The sequence below is a fragment of the Caretta caretta genome, chromosome 15 (assembly GCF_965140235.1).
Source record: "Caretta caretta isolate rCarCar2 chromosome 15, rCarCar1.hap1, whole genome shotgun sequence".
NCBI lineage: Eukaryota > Metazoa > Chordata > Testudines > Cheloniidae > Caretta > Caretta caretta.
This window is the reverse complement of record NC_134220.1, coordinates 17,807,338-17,819,355: the sequence shown is the minus strand read 5'-3', so window position 1 is coordinate 17,819,355 and position 12,018 is coordinate 17,807,338. Positions and strand designations below refer to the sequence as shown.

At 41.7% G+C, this 12,018-nt stretch overlaps 1 protein-coding gene across 2 annotated transcripts in view; it reads right to left on the bottom strand.

Moving 5' to 3' along the window:
* Window positions 1–11,630, bottom strand: part of LOC125623029 (uncharacterized) — a 55,853-nt gene extending 44,223 nt beyond the window's left edge. For both annotated transcript variants that reach the window (XM_048821849.2, XM_075119986.1), the window contains exon 1: window positions 11,454–11,630. In XM_048821849.2, coding sequence (XP_048677806.2) covers window positions 11,454–11,537 — 84 coding nt within the window. In that variant the 5' untranslated portion in view covers window positions 11,538–11,630. The remainder of the gene's footprint in view (window positions 1–11,453) is intronic.
* Window positions 11,631–12,018: the final 388 nt, after the last annotated feature.

Below are 12,018 nucleotides of genomic sequence, written 5' to 3'. Positions count from 1 at the left end.
GATATGACTGGTGGAAATTGGTGGGGGTGGAGAAGGAACTCTCAGAAGGTCAGTCTGGTTTTCATTTTCTAGAAATTGAACAGGCCAAAGCAGCTCAAATTAAAAAGCAAGAGAACATGGTCAGAATGTGTTTGAACCTCTCAGCAACAAAGAAAAATGTACACTAACCAAAACCTATAGAGTTTCAGTAAAATAATATTGTTTGTAGTCCAGTATAGGTCAATAGGACAAGCTTTGTATGTCCATGAAGATACATTTCGATAGGGTGTTTTTGTTTGTTTGATTGATTGATTTTAAAAAGTAGTCTTTTGTTATGGAAGTCTTTTGTTGAAAGAAAATTCAAATGACTAATCCACATTCAGCTTCACTGTTCAAAATTTAAAATAAAAAAAAATTATCAAAGCAGAAACGGACTATCTGGGTAAGTCTCTTTCAAGCCTTTACTACATAGAGTTAGCGGGTGTTTTGATGACTATTTCATGGCCAAAAAAGGTTTTGAGCTTTAAAAACAAATCCACAACTATACACACACATAAAAGTGCCTTGCAAATTAACAAAGGCTGGTTTGAGCTTGGATTTCTTTTTCAACCACATGAAGCAATTGTTCCTCATCACGGCACTTTGGATGCTTCACATGTTGGGTGTTTATGTTGTAAAACCATATGGAGAAGAAAACATTCCACATGTGAAAGCTCATCTGCAAACATTCCCTCTCGCCACTTGCACCACAGAATCATTACTGTGCCTCCTCAGATACTCTTCTTGTCACTCAAGGAAACAAGTTCAAGGTAAGGAATTAGGGATGAGGGGGCCCTTACATGAGAGGACATTTATGATGATCCTTTAATACTTAAAAACACAATTTTGGAAAATAATGTTTTGTTTACAACTACATTTTAAAATTCACTAGGTATCCAAAAATCTGTTATAGTTCAGATGTTGGTGTATAAATGGCAGCTCTTTCACCCACTTCACTGTGCCCAGGCTAATCTCTTCTTGTGTGTGCTGTAAAGGGAAATTTACAAGACTCCTGCTCTGCCAGGACTTCAGAGAGCAGGATGCTTGTAAATTTCACTTTACAGCCTACACAAAAGGACAGACTATTTGGGGGGGGGAGGGGTTTGTGAGAGAGGTGGAAAATGGGGAAGCCTTAAGGGCACTGCAGCCAGAGAAAAAACTGAGCATTGAATTTGTTATTATAGGGTCCCAACCAGAGAGCAGTTTATTTTTCCTAATAAATCTGCTCCGCAGACGCCCTTTCTTCTCTCCCTTTCAAGTTATCAGGAAACTTGGAATAAGTTACTGTTACTTTTAGAAACAAGTCAAAATGTTCAGCCTACCAGGCTTGACATGGTCAAGGCCAGCCTTAAAAACAAACAGCTACAAGGGGCCCTGAAACTCAAACAGGCAGGTCTTAACTCCATTTGAAAACACAACTCCCAGTCAGTCAGACACCCCGCTCCCCACCACACATACACACAGACCTATGCTGTTGGCAGCAGACCAGAGGACAAGCAACTTATGGCTTGATCCTCAGTTCCAGCAGCTTGAGGTCCCACATATTATGCAAACCCTGAAAATTATCCCTTTAAAAGGACCTGAACTATCACTCTGGGCTGAAGAATGTTCGGTAACTGAGGCAGCTCAGAGCCCTGCTAAGTAGAACATGTACAGTCAATTAACCCAGGAGGGCTCCTGCCCATCAGGTAAACTGAAGATAAGTAAGGGACTGGTGATCAGTCCACTAAAGAAAGACTCCCCTAACTCTGCAATTGCTCTGAATGGAGACCTGTGTTCCCGTTTGGTCTGATGTTGCAATCTGGCAGCTAATAAAAAAGAATGAGAAGAAAATTGGATGAAAATGCAGATAGAGTAACAGGTTATAGCTGATTCATCAATTGCTTGCATCTAATTAACTTGCCTTTGTTTGGAGCTTTGCTTCCCACCCATGCCTTATACTTAAGAAGTACTGGTGATCCACATGCTCCCCAGAACTATGGGTTTCTCTTAGTTTAATTAGAGATTTGTAAAGCTCTTTGAAATCCTAAAATAAAGATGCTGTAAAAACAAAGTATTAATGACCATTCTGCCATTAAAGGTCTCCATCTAATACTGAGTACAGATGCAGGCCTGAGTGCCCCACTTCTCCAGTGTCCAACTACTACCTACAGTCAGCAGCACCTACAGCCTGATCCCAACTCACCAAAATCCAGGAGAAGACTGTAATTGACTTCAGTGGGCTTTGGATCAGGCTTCTAGAAAGAAAAGAAGCACACAAAGGGAACGTGGCTTTTTCTTCTCACACTACTTCTTCTTCTTAACATATGTACAATGTGCCTCAGGTGGCACATGACCAGGATTCATCACCAAATTTGGACCGCTGGTTAGATCATTAGCTTCCCCGGCTTGGGCCAGGTACTGACAGGGAGTTCACCGTGAATGTTGACCCATGCCCCCCCCCCGCACACACACACCACTTGGATCACTTCTCACTATGTTTCATCGGGAATGGAATGAGTAGGGATGCACCTTATTGCAGAATGGAATACTGGACAATTCACTACTACAAACTGTAACAGGGATTAAGGTGTTCTCAAATGGAGTCTAAGTGATTTCAAGCAATGAAGGTACTAGTAAATAATTTGCCAGGATAACTTTTGTATAACTAGTCTACACATAACTCAAGATGCTATAGACCCACCAGTAATATTCAAGGACTTGTCCAAGCAGAAAATAATTTTCTGTTAGCACCTTTCATACTCAAGGCACATCCTAACCCCTTCCTCCCATCTAATTAAGACTCAAGTGCTAATTATAGGTAGCAATATCATTAAATTTGACATTTAATGTTTAGTGTGCATAGTCCTAAGGGGCCAATGCAGAGCCATGTACTACTGCAGTATTTTAGCTTTGAAAAAAAAATCCTACAGGGCTTTAAAAATTCACAAATTAAACCATAGTAGCAGAGCAATCATGTAGGCAAATGAGGTATGCTCAACACGGAAAAGGACATAAGAGGGGGGATCTGATAACAGTCTTCAAATATGTTGGATATTATAAAAAGGATGGTGATCAACTAGTCTTCATGGCCACTGAAAGTAGAATAAGAAGTAATTGACTTAATCTGTAGCAAGGGAGATTTAGATTAGATATTAGAAAGTTTTTCCTAACTATAAGGATAATTAAGTACCGGAATAGGTCACCAACGGAGGTTGTGGAATCCTGGTCACTGGAGACTTTTCAGAACAGGTTTGCTAAACACCTTTCAGGGATGGTCGAGGTACTTCATCCTGCCTCAGCATGGGAGGGGTGGGATGGACTCGAGGATTTCTCGAGGTCCCCACTGGCCTTACATTCTGTGATTCTAGGAGGTGCTATGCTTGTTCCATTTAGGCCAGTGTTTGGTATCCACCTTCTGGTAGTATTTAGCACCCAATATTTTAAAGGCAAAACAAAAACCTTAATGCCCTCATGTCTGACATATGAAAGAAGAAAAAACCCTCACACACTACTATTATTTCTTGGTTACCACAGGAAAGGTGAAAGTGTCCCCTTCTCTTTTTGAATAGTGCTATGGGATCATTTGCTTCACGCTGGACAACTACCAGAGAGTCAGAAGGGACTTTCGGTACAGTTTTCATCCCAAGGACAGTTTGTATCTCCAGTGGTGCAGGACCCCATTCACTTCTATAATGTAAGTGATTCCATATAATTTCATGATTCCTCCACCGCTCCCTTGGCCTCTTGATCTACGTCAGGGTCTTGGTGGGGAAAAAAAAATCATGGTCCAACTCTAAAGAGAGTCCCATGTGATATGCAAGACTTGAAGCCAACCGTGTAAATCTTTCCAACTTTCAGCCTCCTCAATGCTTAAGTAATTAGAGTCATCAGGACTAAAACTTCTTTGGATCACATTGCTGATCAGTGTGATGTTAAAGAGAGGGAACTAGACTCAAAATATTCTCTCACACATAGAATTGCCTGGAACTAAGCATACAAACTCCAGGATCTTATTTCTCCAGAACCTCCACATGAACTTTATCCTCTAAGAGAAAATCTCTCTACATTATTCTAATTGAAATACCAGTCAGACCAGTGGCAAGATGCAGACTAACATGCATGAAAAATAAGAGTTCAATGACCTAAATCAATTATGGTTTAAGGGCACTGATTTGGACTCAGTAGGAAATATTTTAGACAGGAAAAAAGAACTAAATGGGATCATTCATTGAACTGACCTGGAAATGAAGCAGAAATGTTGTAAATAAGAAGTTCATTGCAAACCAGTTTTACATATCAGTTGGAGTGGGTTAAAAAAAGCAGAGATTTATTATATAACAAATGAAATAATGCTCCAGATTTGCGGTGTACTGAAGTGAGCAGTAAAGTAAAAGTTCCACTGCCACTACAAAACAAGTGTTACAAATTCCATTGCTGAAGATGGACCGTTTAGAAAAATTGACTTCCAAATATAAACAAGTCATTTATAGGGACTCTGGAACCATGCATTTTGATTAATCAAGACAACCCCTGTTCTTTGTGTATATGCAAAAATAAGTGATTTAATTTACAAGGATCTGAGAGGAAAATTTAAAAAGCAACTGCAGGAGATCAGAATTAAATACTGTAGCTAGAATATTTTATTAAACTAATTATATGTACACACTAAGATTGGGGTAATCAGGTTTTGGGCTTCAGGATGTTAGGGAATACTCTAGACTTGTATGTTAGCTACCAAGATAGGCTGGGTATCCCAACACTCCATGCAGCAAATACGAGCCAGTGCAATGGTAGCAGATATGAGTGTATTGTAAACAAAGAGGAAAGTTACTGCAGTAAAAATATTACCTGTTTCATTTAAACTTTATAATATTCTATTCCTACTGCATAGTTGCACAGATAATGGAGAGATTAATGTTCCTTAAGCTCATTGCTAGTGAAATCTTTAGCTTCTTTGAAGATGTCTTGTCTCAGCTGGCAACCAGTCTTTTATGTATTTGTAAAGTTCTGTGTACTCACGCAGTTATCAATAAAGTAATAATTATATGAAACTGAAAAGCCAGTTAAAGTGTCACTAAAATAACTCAGCATACACCTAGAGAGACAAGGTGGGTGAGGTAATATCTTTTATTGGACCAACTTCTGTCAGTGAGAGAGCTTACAGACCTCTTCACAGGTCTGGGAAATGTACTCAGTGTCACAGCTAAATACAAGGTGGAACAGCATACACCTGGCTGTCTGGCTGAAAACCAGATTAGTAATAGTAGCCCTATTCTTTATCACTTCCACTATCCAATTGTTAGCCGTTATTTTAGCAAGAGGCATTCTTCTGAGTACAGGACACATCTGGAGATACCTGAATGAGCTACCTATTTTACCTACTGCAGTGGTTGAATTGCAATAGACTTTAACTATTGTGCATTCTTTTAAGTGTCTAAGGTTTTATATACTCTACTGTCTAAGGTGAATATTTTGCTGCTCCAGTTGCATAATTTACTAATTCAGATGCATGCTTGGTTGATCTGGCAGGGTGCTGTCGTTCAGTAGTTGAGATTCCGGATACATTGCCAATTGTCCAGCACGCTTTGTTGATCAGCTGCAGACTTTAATAGCTGAAATTTCATACACTTTACTAATCAGGCCACATTCTTTTCTAATTGAGGTGCATATTTTTGTAGTTTAACTTTTTAATACTTGACTGGTCTTGGGAAGCATTCTGCTCCCACTGAAGACTATGGCAAAATTCCCACTGGTTTCAATGGGGCGGGATCAAGTCCCTAACTAGAGAATCTGGGATAGCAGAAGACCCTTTCACTTTTTTTTTTTTAAATTAAACACCCTTTTTGAATGCAGCAAGTGGATAGCAGTATATCATAGGAGGGTTTATGTTTGGATAAATATAGATCTTGTCTTTTAGGATTTTATTAATGGAACTGTACTTCACACAGATTAGGAATTTTGACTGCCTGGCTATTTGTTTGGCTTCAAAGTTATATTTTCTCCAGGATAAACAATCCATTGATCTTCAGATCTTGTTCCACTTGCTGTAGACAAACAGGAACAACAATCTCCATCACGTCTTCAGTATCTCCTTCATTTGATTTTTAGCTTTTTTTTTTTCTTGTTAATGTAGTGCTTGGTTCACATTCCTGGAGACAGAATTCTATTTATCCACAAACCAGATACAGGCTTCAAACAGTCCAAGTTTCTCCACGTGGACTTGCCAGTGTGCCTCAACTCTGACCTGGACAGACCACCTCCAAGGGTGAAAGGGCAGTTCAGTCTCTCTGGCCCACACGATCTTTGACCTCTGTATCGAAACCAACATGGGGACCAATCAGTGTCAATTTTGGTCATAATTTTTAATGACGTGAACTAGATGCCACCTAAAAACAATTCATTTATTGCAGGACATAATACAGTTTCCAGACAGCAAGAGCTTTTGTCTCTGCTAACTTGAATTGGATTTGAGCCATCAGCCTAGAGGAAAACTACAAATCCAACTCTTTAAGAATCCGAATCCAACCAAAAAGGATAAAAAACAATGACACTTCCAGTCTGAGGACCATAACACAATCCTTGATAATACCAAGCGAGTTCCGCTGTCTCACATACACACATGCTGCAAGGCAGTTTTCAAAGACCTGTGCTGAGATTCCATTACAGGATGCCTACTGAGGTTAGTGAGACTTGAATAGATGCATAGATATCATTCTGAAGAAAGAAAAGGCACCTTAGAGACTAACCAATTTATTTGAAAAAAGAAAAGGAGTACTTGTGGCACCTTAGAGACTAACCAATTTATTTGAGCATGAGCTTTCGTGAGCTACAGCTCACTTCATCAGATGCATACCGTGGAAACTGCAGCAGACTTTATATATACACAGAGAATATGAAACAATACCTCCTCCCACCCCACTGTCCTGCTGGTAATAGCTTATCTAAAGTGATCAACAGGTGGGCCATTTCCAGCACAAATCCAGGTTTTCTCACCCTCCACCCCCCCACACAAATTCACTCTCCTGCTGGTGCTAGCCCATCCAAAGTGACAGCTCTTTACATAATCAAGTCGGGCTATTTCCTGCACAAATCCAGGTTTTCTCACATCCCCCCCACCCCCATACACACACAAACTCACTCTCCTGCTGGTAATAGCTCATCTAAACTGACCACTCTCCAAGTTTAAATCCAAGTTAAACCAGAACATCTGGGGGGGGGGGTAGGAAAAAACAAGAGGAAACAGGCTACCTTGCATAATGACTTAGCCACTCCCAGTCTCTATTTAAGCCTAAATTAATAGTATCCAATTTGCAAATGAATTCCAATTCAGCAGTTTCTCGCTGGAGTCTGGATTCAAAGTTTTTCTGTTTTAAGATAGCGACCTTCATGTCCGTGATTGCGTGACCAGAGAGACTGAAGTGCTCTCCGACCGGTCCACGAATGCCACAATTCTCGACATCTGATCTGCGTCCATTCACTCTTCTACGCAGAGACCGCCCAGCCCGACCAATGTACACGGCAGAGGGGCACCGCCGGCACACGATGGCATACACCACATTGGCCTGGAAAACCTGGATTTGTGCAGGAAATAGCCCGACTTGATTATGTAAAGAGTTGTCACTTTGGATGGGCTAGCACCAGCAGGAGAGTGAATTTGTGTGGGGGGGTGGAGGGTGAGAAAACCTGGATTTGTGCTGGAAATGGCCCACCTGATGATCACTTTAGATAAGCTATTACCAGCAGGACAGTGGGGTGGGAGGAGGTATTGTTTCATATTCTCTGTGTATATATAAAGTCTGCTGCAGTTTCCACGGTATGCATCTGATGAAGTGAGCTGTAGCTCATGAAAGCTCATGCTCAAATAAATTGGTTAGTCTCTAAGGTGCCACAAGTACTCCTTTTCTTTTTGCGAATACAGACTAACACGGCTGTTACTCTGAAACCAATTTATTTGACCATAAGAAGATTGTCCTGTACTGTCATGCAAATTTACAGACCATATGCAATCAAAAAGGGTAAGTTGACGTCACAAGATGTAAAGTCTGTGCGGGAAGCTGCAACTGGATTCAGTGTGCTACCATTAAAAAGGCATCTTCTTTAAAAATCAGTACATAGCTAGATTAAACACCTTAAAGGAAATCAAACTGCGAGATTTCAAAGTGTGTGAACAATGGAAGTTGATCAGCAAAGCTGTTTTGCATCTACCAAAATATACAGCTTGTGCAAACATTCTTCCATGCCCCACCCACATGCAGAAGCCTGTAACTCAGCTAATACTAATTCCATCTAACTATATGGAAGAAATTATAATGCCAAACTAGTTCAGAAGTATGTAAAAAAATCAGGCAACTAGTGAATTATGCAGCTCAATAAGAGAAGCATGCAGTTGGACCAGAGAGGTGTGCATCCACATTAACAAAACAGATAATAAGCTATGTACCTTGTTTAGTAAATGATGCAATTCCATATAAAGAGTATTCAATTATTTTTTACAGAAAGATTTTTTACCATACTTTAGTTATCTCGGTATAAAGTCCTATTAGAGAGTGTAGAGACAAAGCATCTGTGCTTTTTACAACAAGGTAGTTAGGTGAGTCAGTGCTGTACCCTCCCACCCATGGTAAACCAGGCAAGGTCAATCCTGTGGTCAAATTACAGTGCCTTATCTCTATTGGGATTTTACAGCAGGATAGCTAACATGTGTGAGTTATCCTAAATTTAAAAAGCAGAATTTTTTTAAGTAGTGAAGACAGAGCTTTACATGCAACTTTTCTTATAACAAGGTGGTTGGGACAGAAAACAAAGATTCCATACCTCCTAGTTATCTCAGAGCCATTAACACTTGTTCCAAAAGGATCTAATCCAGCTTCTACTGAAGTCAATGGCAAAAGTCTTGTTGACTTCAGTGAGACCAGGATTACCTATTATTTCATCAAAATGGTTAGTGACCATTTCTTGTTCAAGTGACTGTGCATTGCACAAGGATATGTACATATTCAAGCTCCCTCAAGGAACCATAAAGCTGATGATTTTCTGTCCCGACCTATTTAATATGTCCCATCTTATACCTGTGTCCCTTTAGGGGAGGCACCACACATGGCCATTTACATTGTTTAAACCCTGTTTGTATTCTGGATTACATGCACACAATTAGGGAAGTAATAATAGATAGCAAGGCAAGTGATTACACCAGGCTACCCACATGTCTCAAGTGCTTTATAAATCACTTTATAAATCAAAGGGTAGGTTAATTCTACTGATTAGGTTCTGTTATTTCTATTGTAAACTTCATTTCATGTTATTGCTTTTATGTTTGGGGCAAATTTTTTTGTGTGCAATCCAGAGTCTGAATTAGCCAAATTATTTTTTCTGGCCCATTTTATACACAATATATTATCATAAACAGATAAGCTATTACCAGCAGGAGAGTGGGGTGGGAAGAGGTATTTTTTCATGCTTTGTGTGTATATAAAAAGATCTTCTACACTTTCCACAGTATGCATCCGATGAAGTGAGCTGTAGCTCACGAAAGCTTATGCTCAAATAAATTGGTTAGTCTCTAAGGTGCCACAAGTACTCCTTTTCTTTTTGTGAATACAGACTAACACGGCTGTTACTCTGAACCTATCATAAACTAGTAATCCTTCTCTTCAAGTCATCTCCAAAGTATAGATAAGGGGAAACTGTATGCAATATCTGAATCCTCAGCCTTAAGGCTTGTGTACCTGGGAGATTTTTCTAGTTATACTATTATTCTAGTTATAATGAAACCACTGTAATTTCTGCATGTGGACACACTTATTCCAAAATACAAGTGGCTTTTTGCAGTTCACCTTAACCCTTTCCAAAATGACAAACTAAACTGGAAAGAGGCACTCTTATTTTAGAATAACTCCTCTTGTGGAATTATACAGGTGTAACTACAGCAGTTTAAATTCATACCCTACCTTATGCAAACAAACCCTTACTGTTTCCTGCACACTGCTCAGCCTGCTAAGGCACAAATATGGGTTAGAAATACAAAAATGAGTACAAGATACATTACGATAAGGGATTACATTTCCTCCATATACATTGTGCTCTCTACAATCTCAAATTTCATCACTTGGCATTTCTGAGGTCAATAATTCAGACATGAAAGCAAGATATTACAAGCTAGATGTGGGCCAAATTTGGATATAAAACAATGAACTGCTGAGAAAGATAGTATTCACAGTAGAGAATATGCAGTTTGAAAAGCAAGCCACATAATATGTAAAATCTTTGGGACAAGGGCTTTTGCTTTTTATTTTTCTGTACAGCACCACACATGTTTTGGGCACTAGTAACACAAGCAAGCAGAGACATCGAAATATGTTTAAAATTAACCAGAAAAAGAGGTCCAGTAGTGTAGTACAGTGGTTGAAACAAGTCTTTGGGCTCAATGCTGAGCCCTGCTATGACCCCTTTGTACTGCACTGGCAATCCCTGCTTGGCAGATTGGCTCCTACCCTAGTTTCCAAGTGATCTAGCCCCCTGCTGCTCTCAGCTTCAGAAAGCCACATCTGACTCTCCCGTGGGGTACCCCCACCTCAGCAGCATGAGCTCTTGGAGTCAGAACACAAGCGTTCTAGGTCTGGCTCTGTCACACTCGTGTGACCAGGGATAATGTACAGCCTCTCTACCTCAGGTCCCCCATCTGTACAATGGGGATAACAACACCTGATGCCATTCCAAAGGATTAGGGTGAGTAGTGCAGCTCTTGGGAAAATATGCAGCAATATTTTATATATAGTCTGATCATTAGCTTGAGAGCTTGTAGGCGGCATGACTTTTGTCTCCCAGGCCCTCTCAAGACACAGCCAAGAGCCAGGAGCTCTCGGTCAGTTTCACAACTAATTAATTGGCTCCAGCAGTTCACTGTCATCTTACCAGTCCCTCCCACTGAGCACTAATCGGGCTTTCCAACGACTGCACTGGCTGCAAGGCGTGAAAAGCCTGTTAGATCTGAGACTTGGTCAAGCACTTGCAACTTAATTAAAAAAAAAAAAAAAGTCAACGTGTCCCGGCGGAACTTTTCGCACATTTCCGCGCAGTTTAGTACAGAGGCGAGGCAGGGAGATGCGGGGGAGGGTAGGGGGAAGAGGCTGGTGTTATTAGATGAGAAAGGGAATAGGTTAAATATCGCCCGGGGGTGACAAAGCCTTGACAAAGCGGCAGCAGCTCTCTCTCCTTCTCCCACATGGGCACCATTTGCACATCAAAGCATTTCCCTCCCCGCCAGAGCCGTCACCGAGCCCTTCGCAAACAACCCCAGCCAGACGTGCCCGGGCACCTTCCCCTTCCAGCGAAACCAGCCCCTGCTCCAACCCCAGTCCCGCTCCCTCCCCAGCCACGGCAGAGCCGCGGGTCTACCCCCCAACGCCTGGGGGAGTGGGGAGCAGGGCAGAGAGGGGAGGACCAGCCCCGTTTACCTTGCCGTTGGCAGCCCGTAAGCAGAACGCCACTGCTGTCAGGAAGAGCCACCCCGAGCTGGACGGGGCGAAAGTTTTGTCCATGGTGGCTGGATCCTGATGCTCTGTTCGCTGTTGCTGCGTGCTGTGCGCTGGCTGCAGGGAGCGGAGGCTGGAGCAGCTGTTCCTAATACCTACCCCCCCCTCATCCCCAGCCTGGACCTCCCCCCTTTTCCTCTCTGCCTCTGTCCCACTCCTAAACGCCCTCCCTCCTCCTGCGCTGTATTTCTCCCCCTCCTCCAGGGAGTCACCTGTATGGGGCAAGAGAGAGAGGTCTTGCATTTTCCTCCCCACACATTGCCCTGTGCCCCCCAAAGGTGCAGGATGGAAACGAAGCAGGATTTCAGCCTGGGAGAAACCGAGCGTGATTTTCTTCAGCTCTGGGAGAGACTCACAGGGGGCTACTAGGGTTGAAAGCAGGGAGGAGGGTGTCGTGTGTGAGAGAGAGAAAGAAAGGGAAAGAGCTGCACAGATGTTCCCCTGTCCCCCCACTTCTTGGTACACATGCGGTTCTTTGCGGGTAATT